This window comes from Sturnira hondurensis, unplaced genomic scaffold (genome assembly GCF_014824575.4).
Source record: "Sturnira hondurensis isolate 20B ecotype Veracruz unplaced genomic scaffold, ASM1482457v3 Scaffold0007208, whole genome shotgun sequence".
Classification (NCBI taxonomy): domain Eukaryota; kingdom Metazoa; phylum Chordata; class Mammalia; order Chiroptera; family Phyllostomidae; genus Sturnira; species Sturnira hondurensis.
The window spans coordinates 91,611-116,780 of NW_028079839.1; the positions used below are offsets into that span (position 1 = coordinate 91,611).

Consider the following 25,170-nt stretch of genomic DNA (forward strand, 5'->3'; position numbering starts at 1 on the left):
TGACAGAAAAAGTCTGTACTAGGCTCAGTACCTTCAAAGTTGTCTTTAAAGAAACAGACCTGAACATAGAATTTTTCTTTGCTGGTCAAGAAATACTCAGTACTAATATTTAAAATACGAGTCTTCAACACCAAGAAATTGTTCTCATCTCTGTCAAGAACTAGCAGGTACCAGATGAGAATCCAGGATGGCCAATCCCCCCAGGGCGGGGTGGGAGCAGTGTTTGACGGAGCCTGGGAGAGAGCCCTGAAGTCCCGACAGAGGGAATCGGACAAGTGACCCGAAGACAGACGGATCCTCGAGAGGGGAACATCTGTTTCATGCAACCTGCCCTTCACCGACCACTGTCTTGGTAAAAAACACAATACTCACGTTTGTTTTGATGAGGTTCCCTCTACACACAGTAAAAGCGGATGAAATGGAACCGCTGGTCGGTTTGAAGAAGACGGCATCTCTAAAGCAAAGGTCCAGTAGTTTCCTCTTCAGTCACATGAAATAATAATTTTAGCGTTTGCCATCTGTTTTATGCGAATGCTCCCAATGAATACATTTCTTCCAAAGAACTTTGCGTGGCCAGAGTTCCCACTTTCCAAAGTTCGTCTGCCCGTTACCTGGACCTCTCCATGCCACGTCAAGGAACGGGGAGGCCAGCAGCTCCCAGAATTGAGCATTTAATGGGTTTCAGCAACCCCTAGTGCGGAAGTGTTGGCGGTGAGAGGGTTCAATGTGAAGACAATGAAAAGGGCCCAGGGGACTTCCAGGCGAGGTTCTCTGGATGCTGTTCAGCAGATGGGAGCCAGGCAGCTGCCCTTCCCAACAGCACCTCCTGTCCGTCTCAGGAATGCTGGAGTTTGAAAGCCACGGCCACCGTCTGGCACCCGGTGCACCAGGAATCAAAACCCACTTGACAGGGAGAAGCCTGCCTCCCAGAAACACCAGTAGGTTTGGTCAAAAAGCCCCAAGGGAAGCCTGCTCTCTCGAGTCAAAGGACCAGCGAAGGCACAGGAAAGCAAGACAGAAAACTTAAGATGATACCTGCCTTGCTCCAAATACCACAGGGGAAGCTGTGGCTCCACCCCTACCTGGCCAGCGGAGGTGAAGTGGGAAGCCTAGACTTCAGCCTGCCCCCAGCGCCCCTTACGTTTCCCTACCCCAGGGTGGTAGTGGAGGAGGCAGAGTGGAGAGCTGGGACTTTTGTCACCTCTGAGCAGTATCTAGGGCCTGCCCTGCACCCCTGGGTCAGGTGGAGACCAGGTAGGGGGCCAGGACCTCCAGCCCCCCAGGCTGGTACAAGACACCCCTTCTAGCCTGCTGTGGGGCAGTCTCAGAGGCCCAGCAGAGAGCCAGCACTTCCGGCCCCACCCAGAGGCACCCCCACCATCCTGGCAGGAGGGAGTGGCCCAGGCCACCTGCTCAGCGGTGAGGAGGCGAAGTCCCCTTCTTGTTTGCAGGTGCTAGTGTGGCATTGGCTGGCTTGTTTTTTTCCTGAAACACTTTGTTAAGCATGTCTCTTGAATACAGCACGGAGTCAGACTTGACTTTGTGAGATGAAAAGTCTGCTTCTGCAAGAGGTGAGTGTAGTGACCACCCTGATGTGACACTCCCTTCGAGGGAGTCATTCCTTCTTCAAGCTACTGGGAGCTTTGGTGGCTCAGTACCACTGCTTTTCAGGAATTTCCCTCAGCTCAAGGTAGCTTTGTCCAAGTTCACAGCCTTCAGCCAGTCTGGTCAATGGAGGCATGTAAGGTCCTGAGCACTACGCCTGCTGGGGGCATCTCAGAAGGGCCAGCCCAGCCCCGGAGCCCCCAGGACAGGCTAGGCCTTTCACTGAAGCTGCCTCACAGTCCGCCTGCTGCCCTGCCGGTCCTGCTCCCCGCCCCTTGCCCTCACCCCTTGAAGGGGTGGATCCTGAGCATGATCCCCAGGTGCCCTCTGCACGCAAAGCCTGGTGTCAGAGGCATTGCCTGGGAACCGGCCGTGACAGTCAGTAGCAGGTGTGGTCGGAGGAAGCCGGTTCTAAAACGGGACTTGGGGGCCATGGAGACACATCAGGGGTGGTCAGTGGGGCACAGACATTCTCTCAAGGAACCCTTGCTGCCCTCCCAGGGAAGGGCTGGACAGCGATTACCATCCCTATTTGCAATGGGGAAGATCAAGGCCAAAGTTGATCTGGCCAAGGTAACCCGCCAGGCTAAGCGAAAGAACTACAACCCAGGCCACCAACTCCAGATCGAGGGCCTTTACTCACTTCAGTGCAGTTTTTCCTCGAGAAAAAAGCCCCGATACTATTACATAGTGAGGCTACATACTGATAACATGCCAGGACCACTCCACAGGCCACTGCAGAGGGGGTGTGAGTCATGGTGATACGGCTATATGCTCTCTAGGGAGACCCATGCTTGACAGTTTCCTTAGGATGACCCTGGGGCACCTGGTGAGCCTCTGGCTGCCGCCACACCTGGCTGCCGCCACACCTGGCCGCCAGAAGCATCAGTCACTTCCCGACAGGGGGCAGCTTGTTCTGACCAAGTTCTTATGTGATTTCACATTAGGTTAGAAAAGAACCTGGCAGCAGAGCCATTCAGGTAACATGGATGAACTTGGAGGAGACTCAGGCACGTGGCCACTTGGGGACCCCTTTGGAAGATCTGTGAGGAAACATTAAAAAGAAAATGGGGGGATCTGCCTTGATTTGGAGCTAGAAATCAGCTGAGCCCCTAAGGACCTGTTCTGTGGGGGGAGAGACACTCTCGTACCCACTGTGTGTCCTTCCCACGTGCTGTATACACAACACATGTAATACACGTGTCCAGGAAACGGAGGACGCCTTTGGGCCCCCGGGCGTGAGGTTGGCTGTCTGGACGCGTATTAGAACCTGAAACCACGAGTGGTGTTCGGCGAGGAGGCAGAGCTGAGCTGTTCATCTAAGATAAAAAATGAGGTGTGACGTGGGGCGCGTATACAATTGGCTCCCATGGAGGGCTTTAATAATATTTGTTCGGCCAGAGTAGACAGGAGAGTGGAGGTCGGAGTGTTCCTCGTGTGGGCGATTACTTTCGGCTTTGGTTATTGGTTATTTCGTGATAACAGGGCAGAGAATTGTTTCATCGCATTTGCCCAGAAATATACAGAAGCCTCTGCTTTTCCAGTCGGGTTCTTCCTACCAGACCCCTTGGGAGGTGTTCGGGCGTGACGTGCTGAGACTCTGCACTCGACAAAGGTGGCCATTCTCTCTGTCACACTGTCGTTTCAGAAGTTTGTACGGGCTTCAAAAGGGAGCATGTTTGCGTCTAGGAAACAATTACATCTAATACTGAAGACTACTTTTCTGAAGTGACAACCACCATTTTCTTATCACCTAATGTAGATTTAATGTCCTTTTTCATAAACACAAAATATTTTTAGAACTTGTTAACTAGTTGGGTGGCTTCAGTTTTTAACGTGAGAGCTAAGAGATAACGCTTGCTCGTTTTGGTCATCCTGCAAGGAAGCCCACTCCAACTGCCAGAACAGGACGGAGGGCCCACCTATCACTCTGACCAGGGTTTCCCCATTTATTCGTGGTGCACGGAGCCCTCGGGGAGCCACTACTTCTGCATTTGGGAGAAATGTGTCCCGCATGCGGCTGAACCCTTTAGTTAATAGTTCGGCAGCTGCTGGTATTTGAAGCCTGTTCTCTGGTTCACGCAGTGCCTCACGACAATCGCAGCCACGAGCACAACGTTCAGGGAAAGGACCGTGAACGAAAACAGATGCAAACTGCTGAAAGGCTGGTTCTGAGTGACTCCTCCAGGCATTTGATTCTGAAATCCTGTAATGGGAAACAAGAGAAAACCCATTCAAAGAAAAGCGTTACTTGGCCTTACAAAATGTTCATAGATCTTTATCTCCACGTAGCCTGTGAATCTTATGCATCAATTAATGTATAATATACACGGCTGACCCAACATATGGGAAATGCTATCACCACAACATATAGAAACTGTGATCAAATATCTGAATTAGTTATGCTTGTATTTACTTTCCAAGACAAGTTGTCCTTACATTTAGTTTAAATGCTTAACTCAGGTTGGTTCCCTGAATTCGGTGAAATTCAAGCAAAAGAGTTACGCAGAAATGCAGGTTCAGTTACTAGTGGCCACTACACCCTATCATTGTCAAAACACACTTGACTGCTGGAGAAAAATTAGTTTCTCCTCTTGAAAGGATATTTTCAAGAAAGGATATTTTTCTAATGCATATGATATTTTGATAATAACTCTTATTCATAGCTTTTTAACTAATCTCAAAGTAATAATCATAGATGCATTGTCTTTTTAGTGAATACGTTTATAAAATTACTGATTTTTTTTTTTTTTGCCTTCGCTGGTTTGGCTCAGTGGACTGAGCATTGGCCTGCAAAGCAAAAGGTTACCGGTTCAATTCCCAGTCAAGGCACGTGCCTGGGTTGTGGGCCAACTACTGTTAGTGGTGTGTGAGAGGCAACCAATTGATGTCTCTCTCACACAATGTTGTTTCTCCTCCTCTCTTTCTCCCTCCTTTCCCCTCTCTAAAAATAAATAAATAAATAACTGCCAATTTTAATTTTGTTTGTGTTCTTTTGTTTTTGCCATAGAAATTTTCGCAAACCACAATCATGCTCCTTCATAATCCATTCTAATAATAATAAAGAAGAGATCATTGGATTCTTTATGCCAAGATCATCTTCACATAAGATAAATTCTTTTTTTAAATATTTTATTTATTTACTTTTAGAGAGAGGGGAAGGGAAGAAGAAAGAGTGGGAGAGAAACATCAATGTGTGGTTGCCTCTCATGTGTCCCCTACTGGGGACCTGGCCTGCAACCCAGGCATGTGCCCTAACTGAGAATCGAACCAGCGACCCTTTGCTTCACAGACCTGTGCTCAATCCACTGAGCTACACCAGCCAGGGCTGATAAATTCTTACTAACATTTTTATATAATTATGACTCATCCTAGGCCATTTAATTATGGCTTATCCTTGAGGGTTTACTGATGCCTCTTCCCCATGCAATGTACTGGATCTCAGGCTTCAGTCTTTTAAAAAGACATAGGGCAGTCTTAAAAATATTTTCACTGTTTTTTTAAAAATAGCTTTTTTTCCAAATAGGTAATAGCATGGGATGCTGATTCTCTTCTTTTCATTTAGGATTGAAATACATTGCTTTTGATTTGTTTACCTGTCAGTAGGATTTATAATACGGAATTGGGAAGCTAAGGAAGAGTGTTGTGTTTCGAAATGAGGACATTACATTTTTACTCAAAAGCCACATAAATAATGCTAAAGTATCAGTGTATAACACACTTAAACTCTACATGGTTTACATGTTATCACTCAGGGAAATAAAAACTAATCTCGTGTGCTTAAAACTCATAACTCATTTAGGGCTTTGCTAAGACTATCTTAAATCTCTAAACTGCACATGTTTTAAAAGGACTACATTCGAGTAGCAATTTATGAGCTACAAAATGTTCATAAGGGATGAAATAGCTGTTTCCCACCAGAATTCCCACCTGCATGTCGGTCCCTTCTCAGACGAACGGGCCCAATGACGGTATCTGCCTTCCATTTGTACGAAGAAACATCTCGTTTCCTTCTGGAGACGCAGCCTTGGCTGCAGCGAGACTGATGGTCACCACTGTCACATATGAACACCCTACACTGCAGATACACGGAGCCCAGGCTTCTCAAGAATTTAAACACGTTGAACTGGAATCTTCCATGGGACGCAGATAAGGGATATATCTCACAAGTTTCATCTTGATTGCATCTGGAACAGAGTTTACGATACACTTAGAAAGGGTACAGAAGTTCAGTCTTTTCCATATTGAAAAATGATACCAAGTGTTATTCAAACTGTCTGATTTGTGGATCCAGAAACCTTTCTAGATAGGCAGTGTCTTGACCTCAGTACCGTGGATCTAAGATTATGGATCTGACTCCTGGGTAAGATGAAGTTCCCACCAGCTGGGAAATTCCTATTCCGTGTGAATTAGAAAATCAGTTCCAACTTATTAGAACTCAAACCCCTTACTTTACCTACTTGCTATGAATGTGCAGTATGTTGATGTAAAGTCCAACAGCTTAAAAAAATAAAAGGAAACTCTCCTGTAAAAAAAACAACCTAAAAAAAAATAATGTGCCCTGGCTGGTGTGGCTCAGTGGATTGAGCCCTAGCTTGCGAACCAAAAAGTCACCAGTTCAATACCCAGTCAGAGCACATGCCTGGGTTGCAGGCCAGCTCCCCAGATGGGGGCAGAGGCAACCAATCGGTGTTTCTCTCCTCTTTCTCCCTCCCTTCCCCCTTCTCTACAAGTAAACAAATAAAATCTTTTTTAAAATAAATAAAAATAAAAATAAATAATGCCACATAAACTTTACTGAATACATAATATTTATGTTCTAAACTGGGAACACATGAAATAATGTTCTGGGTGGTTGGTGAAAATAACCAAAAGGTAAAAAAAAAAAGCAAAAATACACATAAAGCCTTCTTGACAAAAAATAAGTTTGTATCTATCAGCAAATATTTTGTGAATACACTTAAAATTTAGTGGATATGGGTTATGGCTGTAGAAATGTTTCAGTTTAAATCAACTGTAACTAAACACAGTAACTGTTTTATAAAGTGATTGAATTTCTTAAATTCCATGGTAGTAGTACTAGAAAATTATGAATTATATCTAGACACACACACAATCTTTGGGAAAGTTGCCCCCAGAAAAGACTGTCCTGTGTCAGGACGTACCCACTCTTGATCAAGTCGTAGATTGTGGACGCGAAGTCAGGCGTGGGCGAGGCCCTGCAGGTGTCCAGAAACACCACCAAGCTTGGGTCTGAGGTGTGTAGACTGACTTGAACGAAAAGACTTTGGTTCAGGTCCACATAATATGGTGACTCCAGTATCGGCTTTTCGAATGAATTGGACTCAAAGAGGGCCATGCTTATGTTGTACGTGCCCAGTGCGCTCTGATTTTGTATGACGTCATCTTCCGTTATGTACATGGTCTCCACGGTGGAGGCGTGCTCCATCTCACACTTTACAATGATCTGCAGGTGCTTCCGACGGGTGATCACTTCAGAAGCTGGGGGTGCAGAGAGTGTGATTGTGTTGGTGTAAGTAATCGAGCGATCTTCCACCTGCAGAACAGAATGGAACTTGAATGTCATACTTTAAGTCCAGTGACATTTCAGAGTGTAGACGCAAACAACACTTGCAGGTAGGGACGTTGCTTTCTCAAATCACAAGATAACGGCTCTCGTGTCAAAATGCCATAAACCTTAAATGTGTTTTATTTAAGAAATGTTCTGGTAGGAAGAAAAAGTGTGCAATGAGAGATACAGCTTGGATGAGAAAGACTTGAAGAATCGGGCAGATTTTTTTTCAACTACATTAAAAACCATTTTGAATGCAAATTTCCAGCCCCAGAAGGACTTTGGACCCAATGACAAGTTGCCGGTCATGAGTAGCACCACATTACTGTGGCTGACAGAAAGGTTTCCCAAGTGACCACAGAAGAGGGCCTGGAGTAGATTCTGTCCAGCTGTCCCTCCCTAGAGACTCACACTGTGATAACTCAGGTGGTCATTTGGGACCAAAATTAAACAAACAAACAACTAAATAAAGATTTACTTCCATCCTTATCAGTTCCTGTTGTTTAATGACTTAAGTGAAAAGTTTAGGGTATGTATCCTAAAGGGTTGAAAATGGTAGAGATCTTGAAGTTCTAGAAAATGTAGAACAAATCACAGACATCCCTCGCGTTTAAAATAAGGATGAGGTTTTTACCTTCTGTCTTTACAGGGGAAAGAAGAAGTTCATAAAAACACAGCCAGACTTCTGCTAAATGTGAGATAAAAACATTTTCTAGGCAAGTAGTAGTAAAGCTACTAACCCTGCAGGGTGTAAGTGTTGGAACTCTCTCCAGGGAGTTTCCAGAGCTCTTAAGCTTTGGGGAAGATATGCGTCCTCTAGTTACCCTGAAATTGAAGGCAGTAATTTGGCATTTGTGTGTAAATTAGTGTGTGCATTTCTATGTCCACACATATGTACCATGTGCCAAACCACTAAGATTTAGAAGTTGTTCGTTCACGCAGCCAGCAAGCATTGTCCACACTAGCAAACCTACCTTTGGCATTTGACACCACCCAGCTACCGATACTTAAAGAAAAGAAACACAATAGAAGAAAAATAATATTTAAAAAATATTCCACTTTACCTTTTTAACTGTACCACATCCATCAAGCGGGATAGAAAATTCCACCACGTTTGATACTTTGGGTCTGCAAGTTGGGTCATTGAGCTGTAAGTTATTCTCATTGTATTTGAAAGATTGCAGGTAGAATTTGCTTAGGATAGCTCTCATCTTGTCAGAGGAGCAAATTAAAGAAGCTGTCCAAGAAAAGCGGGGTATGGTCATGTTTATGTCAACTAGGACCTGAGATAACAGAGCAATTGATCCACCATTTTTCAATGTTCACCATGACCTTGGTTGCAGCTAGAATTTATAAATCTAATATTTCTAATTGTACTTTGCAGAAGGCATTCAGGAAACCAGTCCACACTTGCTACAAAAGTCTTTTTCAGGTTAGTGCAACCATTAACTTCCTCTTATACTAAGCAATGCACAGAACTGATTCTCAAGCTTCAGATTGTGAATATTTTCCAAACTATATGTGTCTGTCATATCTTTCGGAACGGGCTTTGAGACATATCCATGTCTCAGGCTTGCCAACAGGGGTAGCCATTCCTAGGACAAAAATGAAGGAGCATTTTCTAAATACAGAATCTTCACGAAAGCTCCAAATAGCTAAGGAACATGACTTACTTGTGTTGACGTTTTCTGCATAAATCGAAGCGTAGGAAGCAGAAAAGCCCCGATAGGAGTTGGCGTAATCTGTAGATAGCACGATGGTCAACAAGTTGGACGAGGACTCGAAGGTGGGCTTCACACGGCCACACACTTGTCCAATCAGGCCAGAGGTGGCGGAGGGGCCGTCATAGACAGCAATGAAGTCAAATCGGCAGTTCTCGTCGACTTCTAGGCTAGAGAAGTAGTAGGGCTGCTGGTGAAAGAGCTTGCAGACCAGTTCAATTCTATTTTCTATAATCCCAACTATCCCAGTCTTTTGTAATGAAGGATTTCTCTTTGCATTACTATCTCAGGTCTATGATGACAAACCTGGAGCTTCACCAGCCCCTGACATGACCTCAGAATCTTCAGGAAAACAGCTTAGCTCAATGCAATAGTATTGGTGTTTCTTTATATATCCTGTTCTTTGAAAAGCACCCATCTATGGGAGGTGCATGTGATAATTGCTCTTCCCTGGGACCCCTTCCCCTGCCCGGTGGGCTTACTACATTTGCTCCAGCAGGAGAAATAGACCAGAGTACTTACAAAATTTCCTTGAAGTTTAATTCTATCTTGTAACCTTCCTCCACTTGTATGTGCCACACGCAATAGGCCATCTCTGGATATGAATTCGGGTAGTTAGGGCTGGTAAAGGAACCTTCGGGGTTGTCCAGGTACCCACCACAGTTTGGAATAGCTGAAAGGGATGCGAGGACGACCAGAAATACAAATCAAGATAGAACCTTCTTTTACTGTCTGTGCTGTGCATTAGTAAGAGCTTAGTCCATCTTCCAGAGTTTTATTCTCGCTTCCTCTCAAGAACTGTTCGTGTATTGAGGTGCTCATCCTTCCCTGTCACCGGAGTGTTTGCCCACAGGTGCAGAGCAGACACTGAATGCTGTGCTGCTGCCCCACGGATACTGTTAAAATCTCACTTCAAGACCTGTCCCAGCTGTAGAGATGCTCCGTTCCCCAGGACTGAGCCATAAAAACTAAGTCACACTCTGAGGAACGCCACTGAAGCTCTTTCACACACAGCCCCAGCCTAGCTTTCCGGGCTCATCAGCCTCCACCAGGGGACGGGCTGGTCCAGCCTGTCCTTTCTTCCCACGTGTCCTCAGGCTGTTGGTTCCAGCAGATGGGTATGCTCCGCCCCCCGGCCTCCCGCCTCTCCCGACCCTGGTGCCGACCCTCCAGCTCAGCTCAGACGCAGCCCTCACGAAGCCACCTTGGTTCTTCCCCTCCCCGGAAGGTAAGCAAGCAGCCGGATGGATGAAACACCAAGAAGCCACACCGAGGGCTCTTTTTCAGGACTTGTAAAATGGTTTTGATTGGCTAAAGCACAGGCTACATGCCAGGCAGGGGCTGGAGGTAAGGCGTGAAAAGGTGCTGGGATGCAGTTTAAGAACCCATGTCTGCTCCTCTCCAGAGATTCGCTGGCACCACGGACCCAGCAGTTTAATAGGAAAGTGACCTGGTCCGCTCTGGGCCTCAGAAAGGAGACCAGAGCAGAGCTTCTCTCACAGACCACCTGCAGAACTGCCTGTCACCCTGCAGTGGCATTTAGGTGCCATGAGTGCAAAGCCAGGCCATTGGAGACTCCGACCTCCTGGCAGGCTTAGGTTCAGAGGTGAGGTCAGAGGTGAGGTCAGAGATCCCCAGCTCGCACTCCCCGATGACCATCTTTTTCAAGAATCACCTGGGAGCCTTGTTAAACTTGAGGAGTCTAAAGCCCCAACCCAGATCTAATGGATCAGACCAAGGGAGGGGCACTCCCTGAACAGAGGTTTCAAAGGACCTCAGGGTTATTACTAAACAGGCTGAACTTGGAGAGTCTGCTTCAGTCTCTAACACAGGGGAGTTCAACGGGCAGCCGCCCAATCAGCCCCGCCCATCTGTCTCACCTGGGAGCTGGTTGGAAATGAAGTTCATGGGCTCCACTCCAGGACAAGTCAGCATCTCCCTGTGGGGGGCCCAGGACCCTGACCTCACAAGCCCTCCAGGTGATTCTCACAAACAGCGTCTGGGAGGGACTAGCCTCGGGCTCTGGGCTCCTGCGCCTCAGGCGGTGCTGTGGAAGCTTCTGTGCTCCCACTGAAGGGGGAGCCACGGGTGTGTAAATGGGAACTTACAGGCACTGGGAGAGAAGAAGTAGTAGAACATGAAGACGGTTCTCTGAATCCTTGCAGAGTCGGTGACTATTTGAAACGTCAGTGTCTTGGATGATGATTCAAACACAGGAATGTAGTCATTTTTGCTGCAGACTTCCCCCAGCAGAGGCCCCAGGGTGGAGTTCCCATCGAAAACTTGAATGCTTTCATTTTCACAGCTTCCATCTGGATCAAGCCTGCCAACCAAACACACCTGTGATTAAACAGCCACCAGCACGAGGGCATTCAACCAGCAAGGGGGAGTCAGTTGCTCACATTGGCGTCACAGTTTGCCAAGGAGTGGCACGTCTGTCTCCACGACCACCCTCCCTCAACCTCAAACCCCACCCATCTGTCAATGGCTCAGGGAGCTGAACTGCCCTGCCAAGGTAAGTGGGGAAGAGGGGCCCGGAACCCAGACCCCTGTTCTTCTCCCGATTTCCATCTCTCCTCTTCCCTATGACCATAGGGCTGTTTGGTGTAGGCCTCCTTATTTAAAATTGAGTCCCCTTTGTCATCTGAAATCCAAGACTGTCAAGGTGGAGCAATTTCTCAGAAATGGCCACCCCTCTCAAGGTAAAGCAACTTGAGCATCTTCCTAGTTGTCCCCTCCTTGCCTCACATCACTCCTTGGTCGTGCAGCCCCGTGTTCTGCATTGGAAGGGCAGCCCAGGATGACTGTCTGCCCATTCTGACAGAGTCTCCCCCAATGCCTTTAGGAGACACATTTCCAAGATGACCTAGAGGAAAAACCACAAGGGTAGACAACCTGAATTTTTCTTCCACCTTAGCCACCTGCTGTGGAACTTTGGATGAGGGATTTGATCTTTCTTGATTTCAGTTTTCTAGTCCGTAACTCGGGGTTATCTCAGGCAACTTCATTCTGTGGAAGAGGCTTGTAATTTTCTGAACCCGCCGCACCGAGCACACTCCTGGCACACAGGGCGTGTCCCATAAAAGCGCAATGCTCCCTTCCCCTGCCCACACTTCTGGTATCGCTTCTCCTCTCTTTTGACCGAGCAAAAATAGTGTATGTTTTTTTTTTTTTAACAGCGCTACCATTCCAGAAAATTTGAAAGTCCCCCTTATCTTTAGTTTCTCTGGGGCCACCTGGAGGTCAATTCCTATTTCACTGGTATAGGACCATCCTAGTCAGTGTGGCACCTTGGCCAGCAGCAGCAGCACCTGGGAACCGGTTACACACAGGAATTCTCAGGCCCCACTCCCCCACCCCCACCTGAATCAGAGAATCTGGGGCTAGCGCCCAGCTGTCATGGTTCATGAAAACCTGATACTCCCTAGTCTTAGAACTAGTGGGATAAGGTGAGCGTCCATGGGGTTCTAGAATAATGCGTCAGTCAGCATGGTTCTGTCATAACATGGATGGAATGGTAAGGCTTGTTTATGTCCATTCGCCATGGCAGAACTGGTTTCATTAGACATCGCTTTGCTTAAAGTCACGGAAGCTGTTGATGACTTTCAGTACAGACTGTACTCGTTACTAGTGGAGCCGACATACACGTGGGGCTTGAAATGATTGGAAAGGAAAATCCAGGCTGGCAGCCAAGGAAGAAGTCTGGTAATGAGACGTAGAAAATAGGTGTTTCGCTCTGGAGCCAGGTGGCTCAGGTTCGAATCCTCCCCCACTTCTATTAGTATGTGACTTGACACAGTTGAGAGACTTCTGTTGAGTGGGATTGAACTGCATCTGCCCCAGAGGGCTGTTGAGAGGACCAGCTGGGGCAGAGCTCGGGAAGTTAAAGTCCCCGGGGGCAGGGGGGGGGGGTGCAGCGCCGTGTCTCAGCTGGACCCCCCACTGCCATCACCCGGACACTGTCAAACGCTTGTGAGCACATATTCATTTCAAAATAAAAAGTTTAAAATCCAAGGAAAAAAAACAACGATGCCTCCTGGGTCCCGCCCCCAGACTTGTCAGCCAGTTGTGTGGGGTGCAGCCCGGACTCTGAGTTGGCTGGAGCTGCCCTGCTGATTCTAATGCGCAGCAAGGCGTGGGAATCTGGAGCTGGATTAGTGGGCCGAGCTCTGGTCATTCCACTCCTGAGCGGTGTGAGCTGAGACAGGTTCCGGGCCTGCCTGTGCCTGCCGTGCTTGTGCTGACCTCACAGAACCCTGTGCCCACAGCCTGGGGCACAGGCCTCCAGCAGGGACTACCAGCCATCATCAACAACTCCATGGTCGGGAGAGTCACCGCCACCTTGAGAAGCCCCAGACTTCTGTCCATAGGACGCCCTAGTGTGGCCAGAGCTCCACCACCCTCGTTAGAAACTGCAGCCCCTACTTACTGGAAGTGCGAAAAGATGACTCGGACGCTTTTGTTTTCCGGCCTTCCTAGTGTCCAGGTGCAGTTCTCGTCGGGATTGAGCTGCAGGATGAGGGCTCTGTGGGCCTCAGACTGGCTGGCACCTCCCAGGGTGGCCCTGCAGCTGGATTGGCCTGGCGGAGACCACACAGGTGGCACTGAGGAGAGCGGGCAGCCCCTGCCTCCTCTGGGAACTGGGACTCTACCCCCCAGGTGGGATGGGCGCACCAGCGTGCTGGTCATTGCGAACGGAATTTAGCTCACTCCAAAGTCAGCCACCAGTTACACTAAGTTTCCTTTCTTGGTCCCCTTGGGCAGAAAGAATTTGTGATTTCTGTAACTATGGTGTGTAAAAGAACAAAGAATATATTAGGGCCTCCAGAAAGATAATTTTAAAAAGAAGCTTTACATCTAGAATATACGAAGACCTCTTATGACTCAATAATTAAAAGACTGCCCAATGGACTCAGGACCAAAACAGATATTTCTCCAAAGAGGATGTCAGTAGCCAGGACACACACGAAGAAGTACCCAACATCACTAGTCACAGGGAAAGGCCAATCAAACCCACAGCTGGTTCCACTTCACACTGATTACGATGTGAAATGAAAACTGGGATCAGAAGGGGAAACACCAAGTGTGGGTGAGGAAGTGGAGAAATCGGGACCTGGCAACACGGCTCGTGGGGGTGTAGCATGGGACCGCTGCTGGGGAATGGTCAGGAGACCCCTTAAAAATTAAACCCAGAATTATCATAACCTAGCCACCCGCTTCTAGGCAGATCCCCAAAGGAAATGAAAACATATGGCCACACAAGAACTTGTACACTGAGGTTCGTGCAACACCACTCAAAATAACCAATAAGTGGAAACAACCTAAATATCCATCGACTGTGGAATAGTAAGGAAATAACATACGGCCTACCCACACAGTGGGATATTATTCGATGACCACAAGTAATGAAGTGCTGATATAGGGCACAGCATAGATAAACCTTGTAAGCATATTGTATGATTCATTTATATAAAATGTCAAGAATAGATGAATCTATAGACAGAAAGATTCATGATTGTCCTGGGCTGGGGACACTGGGGGAAATGAAAGAAATTGTTCATGGGCACAAGAGTTCCTTTTGAGGGTGATAAATTGTTTTTGACTTAGTGGTGATGGTTGCACGAGACTGTATATACTAACAAGCACTAGAGTTACATTTTAGAAAAGTGGGTTTTAAGGTATGTGAATTATATCTCAATAAAGCTCTTATTAAAGAAGAGGAGGAGGGGGGAGGAGAAGCAGCAACAGCTATAACTGAATGGGAACAAAAAAATCAAATACTTTGTAAAGGAACCTGATTAATGGTTAAAAACTCCAGTTAGAAACAAAGGTGACACATAAGTGATATTCTTATAACAATAGTGTTTATTTTGTTTTCCCTAACAGTAACTATTACAGTAACTATAATAAACTATTACATTTATTATAAAGAAATTAGAAAGCAAAGACAACTAAAGAGTGTGATTCCATCCACCCAGAAACAAATATAATTAAATACTTCTTGTATAAACTTCCACACACTTTCATTTTCTCTACTTGCTAATTTTTGGATACTCAAATATAAATCTTTTAAATATAAGCTCCATCCTAGTTTACAAATTTCAGGTAGATTTTTTTTTCTTGGAGTAGATGCTAGGCATCTTTCTCATAGCTCAGTCTTATCTTTAAGAAGTTGCCAAACACTATTTCTTTTATACACACTTACCACACCTCACAGAATAAATGATGGAAATTTACACTGCTTTTTAAATTATGTCAATAGTGCATGCATTTTTGTGCACTTACATGATTATTGATTATTGCTGAAATATTAATTTAGTAGTGAAATTACCTGGCAAACTTTTTTAATGCTTTTTAATTTTTTATGTTTGATGTCATATAGTCCTAAAAAATGTAAGTGCTGATTCAAAACCCCATCGAGAGCATATGTGTAAATATTCTCTGTTTTAGGGCTAGCAGCAGATATTAGATGATCAAAAACCTTGAGCAGAGGCCTCTTGAAAGGACGTCTCCCCTACTTTGATTGAAAAAAACTAGTCCAGTTTCCTTACCTTCAGACTGGGTCACATTAAACTCAGCCAAACATGACACAATTAAAAGGGTCAAAGGGATGAGACTCCTGGTGGCCTCCATCTTCAGAAGGGGCAGGACAGCGCAGAGGGCCAGCAGGCTTTTATACTTCTCTCCCCCGCCTACCTGGTATCATAAGCTTCTGGGTGACCTTCAGGTGGTTGAGTTGGTTGGACCATGTAAGGGGTAGATTTATGTGAGAACACAGCAGCTGTGACCAGTTTAATATCAGCCATCCTTAACAGTGTTTGCTGTTCTCAACCGACTCCTGGGAGCCCTGGGGATAGCACCCAGCTACAGCTCTTGCCAGGGACCTCCCATGCTGGGGACCTCCCATGCCGGGTACACAGCGGACACTGAGCAACTCCGCCTGGCACTGAGTTGGATTTGGGCCTTTGCCCTGGGATTTGTTTAGATCACCAAAGGGGTAACATCTTTGGCACCTTGAGCCTTCCCTGCTCCTCCCTAAAGATTAAAAGCCTTTGGGCATCCAAAGAATCAAGTTGGGGCATGGGTTGCATCTGGGCCACCTCTGGGTCCAGCTAGATCACCCTGGTGCCTGCCTGGTGGGTGACACTGAGGGAGAGGAGGTGGTGGCACAGGATGGGAGGGGAAAAGATAATACAGGTCCAGGTTCAGCTTCCATGAGTTTCTAATTGGTTATGCCCAGAGAGCCTGAGTGGGTGATTTAAAGTCCTGTGGGCACTGTGTCTTACAGATGAGAGAAAGGAATCCTGGTGTCCAAAGTGAGACCAGGGTTGCAATAGCAGGGCCAGCACCTCTAACATTCATTCATTCATTCAACAACTATTCATTAGCTACATGAGAAACACAGTCCTGATCTTGTAGACCTTATCTAAGTGGGGGAGACAGACACCAAACGAAAATAAATTACAAACAGTAAAAGGTGATATAAATATAATAAAACTGCTTTGAGGGGTGGGGAGATGCAATATTAGAACGGGAAGAAAAGCATCTTGAGAAGATGAAATGTGAGCATATGCAGAAAAAGATACATGTGCGTGATCTGGGCTTAAGAGATTTTAGGCACAAGAATGGCAGGTGCAAAGGCCCTGAGGCAGGAGCCAGCTGGGCACATCTGCATGATAAATCACATCTGTGATTAAAGTGTGGCAGACATGACTGAAGGGGAGGAAGGTGGGAGCTGACAACAAAAAGGAGAGAAAGGTCATGGTCAAATGGTGAAGAATTTGTAGGTCAGGTGAAAAGCGTGAATTTTATTCTAAATTCAACTAGAACTTTGGAGTAGGAAAGTGACCAGTTTTTAAAGAATCTCCCCAGCAGATCTGTGAAGGTAAAGGTGAGTCTAGACTGGGTCCTCTGGGTTGGAACCCTTCCTGGTTGTCCTCAGCCCTTTCGTGATGTACTGACTGTCCTCATGCCCAGCCAGACCCCTCACTGGGCTCTAGGATACTGGGGCTGGAAAGGGCACAGGCGTACACTATGACCCAGGGGAATCCATCCCAGGTTGGGTTCCTGGAGCAGGTGTTGGGGTCCGTGCCCAGTGATGCAGTGGCAAGGCCAGTACCTGCAACATTGACAAATTGTGGTCTCGAGGAGCTGGGACACGGACCAAGGCACCCACGTAGCTCCACTCAGGAGCCTGCTGGTGACGAGAGAAAAAATCGTAGCTCATGTAGCTCACGATTCCAAGGCTGGAAGCAGTAGACTCCAGGAAACGGAGAAAATTCCCAGGGACTCACAGGCAGGTCACTTCCAGCAAGGAAGATACGGCCTTGACTTTGTCTCTCAAACCTTGTACTGGGGCAGTTCTATGCAAGCAGCTCCACTCCCACCCCCCTCAGGGAAATTTCTCCCCACGGAAGCGCTGAACCACCCCTGGTCAGCCAAGCCCTCTACTAGGGGCTGCCTTGCAGCCAGGACCTGGCCTACGGGGGCCGAGTCTCAGCCCGGAGCTGGCCGCTTGCAAACGCATCATTCAGTCCTTCGCTCCCTGTCGGCCTAGAGGTAGTAGGGGTCTCCTTCGTCTATTCCTGCTCGTCTTCATCCCTTTTACTAGTTCATTCTTTATGTTCAATAAACCAGGATGCTCCGGAAGTTTTGGTTAATGAGACAATGCACTTGCTGTGGTTATAGATGGGGTGTCTGTGATTAGAAAGGGGTTCCAGAGGGCCCAGTGGAAAGAGCAGAAACAGAAGGGAGCTGGCGAGCGGAAGTGGAGAGGGTGGGCCCATTGCTTATTGCTGGGATCAAGAGAAACTGGGCTTTGATAGTCAGCAAAGGTTCCCATCAGCAATTAAAGACACTGACAGATGAAGATAAATCCATGTTAAAAAACATGAGGAGGAAGAACTCAGAAGATGTGCAGGGTGCCCAGAGAAGGAATCGCAGGTTTTCTAAATGCCTTTTACACCACCGAGCCCTACCCATCATTACACAGATCAGGCAGCCTAAACCCAGAGAAGTTCTGCCTGGCTGTTCCCTGTCTCCCAGGTCTATGAAGTTCACCTTCGGGACAATGGAGCGGAACGGTCTGTCGCAGAGTAGGGGAGCGAGAGCAGGTGAAGCCCTGGGGGAGAGCCTGAATGAACCACTCCAGCCTGCGAAGGTCAGCTGGGTCGGAAACTGGAGTCGCTCGAACATCAGTGTACATTTTCCTTCTGGGGCTGGAGATGCACTCCATGTTTCTGTGTTCTACCCTCACTCTCCTTATATCGCAAGATGATATTACAACTAGTTGCCAAGTCCCACAGTGGCAAACACACAAAGCACATTTATAACTAACAACAGAAATACCAGAGGCAGAGATTATCTTCAATGTTGCATTTATTCAGAAGTCCATATATACGTTGTATAGTGCAGTGTATAAACATGATAAAATTTGAATAAAAAACATTCTACTAAGAAGAAATACGTATTGCTCATGAAGATATTTGTGCCCACCAAGTTAGAGACCCTCGTTTACATCACAGAAGCATGGTGGCAGGGGTTCAAAGTTATCATACAAGTTACATGCGTCACAGCACTGGAGGTTGCGATAGGACTCAGGGGTTACAGAGGAGGCCGCGGTGATCTTGTCCCGGATGATCGTGAATGGATTCTTTTTTGAGGCCAAACAAGGTGGCTTTGAAGGTCTTAAGAAAAGACAGACACACACATGGGATTAGAAATTTCTTCTTAGTCCATTTCTTACAAAGTCAAGGGTGTCTGAGAACTTCGGGGCTAGAGCAGCCAAACGTGACATTGGCCTGAGATGAAAGCTCTTTGCCCCTGTCCCAAGTTCTTACCTGATTTAGTCCTCTCCTCAGATTGCTAAAAACATAAAATCAGACTACAGCAAATAAGGGAGAGTGGGTTGCAACTGTGGACCACCCAGCTGGTAACTGCAGGCCTGCTAAATGCAGAGCATGAGGGGGAAGGAGCCATAGTCAGCTGTTCCGCAGGTTCTGGAATGTACCTTCCAGCTCACAGGTGACAGGCTTACCTTCCCTAGAATGGGAACATCACTTCTTCTGACAATGGATCCCTCCCATATTTGAAGAGTCCTCTCCCCAGAATTCAATTACCTGTCTGATCTATACTCCTTTTCAGGGTCCCCCAGGATCTTCACACAGCTCAGCTTCCCCACAGTCTTACAGGCCCACATTACTGTCCCCAAGGCCACAGGCAATGAGTGAGGGAACACGGTGAGAGCCCCAGCCCAGGCAAGGGGAGACCAGCTCAGCCTGCCCTCTGAGTGGGCAGGAGGCAGAGACTCGGGGATGCAGCCTGGCTGAGTCTTCAGTCTACAGGGCCCGGGGCCCAGGGAGGGCCCGCCCCTGAGGTGAGTCCAACAGCTGAGGGTGCACTCTGTGAGGTCAGGGGACATCAGGGAGCGGTGACACACAGAGCCACCTGCCTGCTGGGCTGAGAACTCTCCCCTGTGAGCTCACAAACCCAAGCCAGGAGGGGAAGAAGCCAAGGTCCTATACTCACCTGCCTTTGCCTTTTCAGACCTGCCCTTTGCTCCTGACCCCAGTCAGGGTGCGGCCCCAGGGTAAGGAGTGGCCCTGCCCCAGCAGAGAGCCCCAGGTGTCCCATGGGAGGGGTCTTAATCGCTCTCCCCCACATCACTCACTGCAATGCCTTGGCCAGTTTGAAGTAAAGTGAGAAGACGACACCTATCAACAGGAGCATAGCCACCAGGATACCACCACCAATGCAGAACATCAATATGGAGTTGGTTTTAGAAGACGTAGCTTTATCTAGGCAGAGAAATGCAGGCAAGCAGTGAATATAGCTTCCCTCCCCCCGACCAGCACACAGCAACCCCAATATGCTTCCTCCAGTGGAGGAAGAATGAACCGCACACCATGGAGGCTTATGTGTGTAAAACACAAATGAACTTTCCCAGAGAGGCCCAGGAGGCTTATGGAGATGATGGCTTATTTATGAATGAGATGTAACAAATGTGAACTGCAGAGGGAAGGAAGGAAAGTCGGAAGAACCTTCTCTCCCACTCAGTGATGTGCAGCTGTAAGGAACTGACACACCTGTACCTGAGCCTGTTGGTTTGGGGGAAATGGTCTGTACATCAGACTTAAAAATCTTCTATGAGAATGAGTAAGAAAATAACTTTTTCAAAATGATCAACAATAGTGAAAATATACAAATCCATTTTGTGATATACGTTTTAGGAAATAAGTTTCCAATTCTCCCACTGACAACTTAGTCCTAAATCCTAAATCCTCCCAGGATTTAGGAATAAGCGACTTGTTTAACCTAACTCCCAGAAACCAGGTCCAAGTGAGCCAGGAAGGAAGAGATGACCCCCTGCTGAAGCGCACTTACGGTCTGAGACTTCGTAGCTGGACAAATGCCGACAGTTAAAAACAATGACAATTAAAATAAACTGTAGGGAACTGTAGTACATCTTATCAGAAACTTCTCAAACTTTTACTTGAGAAAGAAAACACTAATGATCCTCGTGAGGAGTAATTGAGTGGAAGTTTGCAGAGCTTGGGTCAGAAGTGCAGTCCCCATTGGCGCTGGCAGAATGGACAGCCACTGCCAGGCTTCAGCTGGTATGCTAATCAGGCCGCAGGCTGTGTGACATCAACAGACTGGACACCAGCTCCCCCCCCGCCCCCCCGCCCCGGAGTTCTGAATTCCATTCCCTGCAGGTATGTTCTGGCTCCAGGGGGCTGTGTGATGGCCCTAAGGTTGTTTTAAATCACTGAGGCTCAGTCTCACCTTTTCAGGGTTTGTGCCCCTCAGAGAACCTTTTCAGGTCTGACTGTTAATCAAAAGGAAATCTGGGTTCATAACAAAAGAACAATAATGTGGAGAGACGAATACCTAAAAAGGATCGCATATCTGAAAGTTCAATCATAAAAGACAGATTAGACTTTGTTTGAGCCACACAATGAAATAATATCTAGTTATAGCTATTTAACAGGATTCACTATAGATATACTGGCTTCAGAATATTATCATACTTTATGGTTCAGACAAAAAGATTTCAAAAAATAATTTAAGTAAGATACCTGTTCTAAATCAGATTTCTATGGTTTCAAGGTACTCACACCTAACAAAGCTGGTTCAAATAAATAAGGGGATTGTTTTAACTACAGAGGTTATTCCTTGCTGCTCTGGCCAAACCCTGGGTGAGACCATGAAAAACAGTGGAGATGGCAATAAAAAGGTGGCATAAGAACTCGGAAAATTCTCTCCTCTGTAAAAGCAATAAAAAAAACTTGGCAAAATTGTCAGAATCACTTTTTTTTAGACTTTGGAAATTAACTCAAAGCTCATGGCACCTCAGGAAATATTTATTTAAAAAGAACCGAATCTCATTACAAACAGCGAGTTTTGTGACTCTGTTCCATCATTCAGTCTCCAGCTCCCTGGCAGGCTTGAAAATACCATCCCAGATTCTAATAAAGCCGCAAGAGGGAGAGAGTAAAGGTAGAGCTCTTTCAAAGCCCCATTTCCAAAGAATTTTCATTACTCGACCTGTCTGCTGGTTACCTGGGAGACCTCACTTGCAAAGCTATCTGTATTGGACCTCGTTTGGAGACTACCCAGAGAAAAAAGCCTTCTCCTCAGGGGACTTTGACAAAAACAATTATAGGCTATTGCCTCAACTTTGTAGCTGCTTGGAAGAGTGGATAACATTTGAGGCAAATGTTAGGCTAGCCGAAATCTTAAAGGAAAAGTGGGTAAATTAGCTGTCCATGGAGATTTTGAAAAGCCCAGATGTTTGCCTGGAAGGCTAGAAGGCCATTGCATGTGTAGGGCTATGTACACGCCCAGGACTGTGAGTGTGCTCAAGGAGGTGGCTCAATGAGATGGCCTCAAGTGTTCACCTCTGGCTGACCCCAAGGCTATGCCCAAGCAGGAAGTAAAGGCAAAGGCACAGTTTTCAACCTTTTGGTCGATTGCTGAAGATATAATCCAACATGCATACACAGCCCCTCATGAAAAACTGGAAGAATTACTGGTTCCAGGCACTTAAAATAATTTTTATCCAACCACTAAGCTAATCAACAGACACTACAGTGTCCACATACAACAAAGAATACAGATTTTACAGGATTAATTGAGAAAAGTCATTAAAAAACAATAAAAACTATAACAAGCAGCAACAACAAATCTTGGAGAATGGGGAAAATGATTTCCAGCATTGCCACATTATATTATTTTAAATGTCCAGTTTTCAACAACAGACTATAAACTTGCAAAGAACCAAGACAGTATGGCCCATCAAAATAGAGGAAGGGAAACAGTAAAAACTTTCCCCAAAGAACCCGGACATTGGCCCTACTAGACAAAGACTTTAAATCAGCTATTTTAAATATGTCTAAAAGAGTAAAGTATGAGAATGATGTTTCCAATACAAAATATCAATAATGGCAAGTAGTAAGAGACAAAAAAGAACCACATGGAAATTAACTGGAAAAAAAATCACCAGAAGGGCTTAACTTCAAACTTTAACAGGCAGAAGAAAGAATCAGTGAGCCTGAATATAGGTCAGTTGAGATTGTCTATTCTGGGAGCAGAAATAACAGAACTTCCCATTTCCACTCCAACTTGGAAAGAGCTTCTTTTTTTTTTTTTTTTGAAAGAGCTTCTGAGTTGTCATCCTCAAAACAAGAAAAAATCTGAAAAAACTGCAAGTCAGTCAGACTCAGGCCAACCAAAGAATTGAAGTCATAGGGCAAACAGCCACACTAGTGAGAGACGAATTAACGCAGAGAAATCAGCCACCAGAAACAGGAGCCACTGCCAGAGCAGCGACTGGTAGCACCCCTAAAATGGGGTGAATAAACCCTTAAATGATGATTCCTGAATTGCCAGAAGTTCAATGAGAACTAGCCTGAGAGTTTTGAAAAATTTCTGATGATGCAGGGTTGTTTGTTTTTTTTGTGTTGTTTTGTTTTGTTTTGTTTTTTGCACAGAGGGCAAACTTTCATGAGTTTTACCTCTAGGAGCTCAACTGGTTCCTTATGGTTGAGACTGCAGGGGGAAAAAATCTCTCATTCATGCTGTTCTCCAGTGACACCACAGTGGAAATGGCCTTGTTACCCCTGGGTGATGGTGGCAGTCCCAAATCTCAACTAGGCCTCCCCTGAGACCACCAAGTTAGGTGGGACAGTGCCTCACTGCCACCAGGTCAGTCAGCATGGAAGCCCAGACTCCCCAAGGTCTCCACTGACACTGCAGTGGAGGGCCAGGGGTGTTACCGCCCAGAGATAAGTCTCAGTTCTCTACTCAGCCTGTTGACACAATGCTGGGACCCCTTTTTACCGTCTGGTGATGCTCATTAGCATGAAAATACCCCACAACTTGTGCTGAGGTCATCCAGCCCCTTTAGTTTTGGTATAATCCAGTTTAGGGTGTGGGACCAGTTTTTGCCTAATTCCACTCTCACTGATAGGTAATAAACTGTTTGAATCTAGTAGTTTGTTAGTATTTTTACCAGCAAAACTAGTCAGATTTTACCTTGTCTTACGTGTTCTTGACAGTGTCACACTATCTTCTTTCATCCAGGCCAGTCTTTTAAGGTTTGGCGTTCTTGGGGAAGAGCCGATTTAGAGATTCGATGATGCCCTGACTGGTGTGGCTCAGTTGGTTGGAGCATCATCCCATAACCAAAAGGTTGAAGGTTTGATTCCCGGTCAGGGCACATACTTAGACTGCAGGTTCCATCCCCAGTCCCAACACATAAGATCCCAGGGCAGGTGCGTATGGGAAGCAACCAATTGATGCTTCTCTCTCACATGGATGTTCCTCTCCCTTCCTCTCTCTAAAAAGCAGTGAAAAAATGTCCTTGGGTGCGGATTCAATTTAAAAAGTTCAATGATGCCAACTCATAATCTTAACAAACAGTAGAGAAAGCAAGAATGCCAATTCTATTACACTTGTGCCTACCATGTCCTAGGGGTTCAGACCACCAGCGAAGGCACTTAGATACAGGACTGCCTATAAACTGTCTGTGAAGGCGGTAAAAGGAACGCTTCCTCTTTCGAAATTGCTAATGAGGTCGTACAGCTGCTATATTCTCACAGAAATCTATGAATGGCTGGCATTGATGTTTCCCTGGAGGCCACAGTTGTAGAACAGGTGTAAGTGACAGGTAGATTAAGCATTTAGGTTTGTCAGCCCTTGTGGTTTTTTCCTCTACACAAGTTTGGAAGTGTCTCCTCTGAAAGCATTTGGAGAGGTCTTGTCAGAACGAGCAGAAAACCCAAATTCTAGGCTGCCATGTCCGATGCAGAGCACGATGCTAATTTAACAATGTGGAAGTGGAAACGCAGGAAAGGAAGGGGATCTGCGGAGATGCTCAAGTTTCCTTTACCTACAGTTAGATGCGAACGGTTCATTTAAATGACCTGTGAACCGTTCGCATCTAACTGTAGGTAAAGGAAACTTGAGCATCTGCCTTCCGGCCCTGGCTGGTGTAGCTCAGTGGATTGAGCGCGGGCCTGCGAAACCAGAGGATCGCGGTTCGATTCCCAGTCAGGGCACATGCCTGGGTTGTAGTCCAGTTCCCTGCAGGCCAACTCCCAGCAGGGGACGCACAAAAGGCAACCATACATTGATGTTTCTCTCCCTCTCTCCTTCCCCTCTAAAGATAAATAAATAAATAAAATCTTTTAAAAAATAAATAAATAAATAAATAAATTACCTGCCAATACCTGGACAAGGGAATTGTAAGGGAGTCTCAGGGGAGCCATGGAAGAAGAGTTACTTTACCTGACAACTACTTTGTATTCCAAATGACAACAGGGATCAATTGCCAATAAGGTTTGTTATGAGCTGAATGGTGTATCATCCCTCCCCAACCCCCACAAATGTGTATGTTGAAGGCCAATTCCTATCCAATCCCTTCCCCCCCCCCAAATGTTTCATACATAGGCAATGAGACTAAAATAAATCAAGGAGAGCAAACTGCAAACTCAGCACCATTCTGCCGCTTTCGGACCTGTCACTAACCAGCCCGTCCCTGCAGGCCGAAAGGTGCCTGTCTGGTGTCCTACTCTGAGGTGGCCAGTGGGAAAATGGGCAATGACTGAAGCCAATAATGTTCCTTTGTGTCATGGACAAGACACAGTCTGATGAAGACTATGGACCCTTTTCCAAGTAACCCATTGGAGTATGCAACATAAAATATACAGGATTACAAAGGAAATCGAGGAAATTGAAATATACTCACAACATATTTTCGAAACCAAACGT

General features: G+C 46.3%; 1 protein-coding gene across 1 annotated transcript; it reads right to left on the bottom strand.

Moving 5' to 3' along the window:
- Positions 1 to 3,589: 3,589 nt before the first annotated feature.
- Positions 3,590 to 15,531, bottom strand: CUZD1 (CUB and zona pellucida like domains 1). Its single transcript, XM_037051293.1, has 9 exons — positions 15,450 to 15,531; positions 13,328 to 13,478; positions 11,007 to 11,221; positions 9,421 to 9,571; positions 8,851 to 9,068; positions 8,242 to 8,414; positions 6,771 to 7,162; positions 5,524 to 5,792; positions 3,590 to 3,811 (listed from the first exon to the last, which is right to left on the bottom strand). Exons 1-9 carry the CDS (start codon positions 15,529 to 15,531, stop codon positions 3,639 to 3,641), a joined length of 1,824 nt encoding a protein of 607 aa, XP_036907188.1. The 3' UTR covers positions 3,590 to 3,638.
- Between the last annotated feature and the right edge of the window lie 9,639 nt (positions 15,532 to 25,170).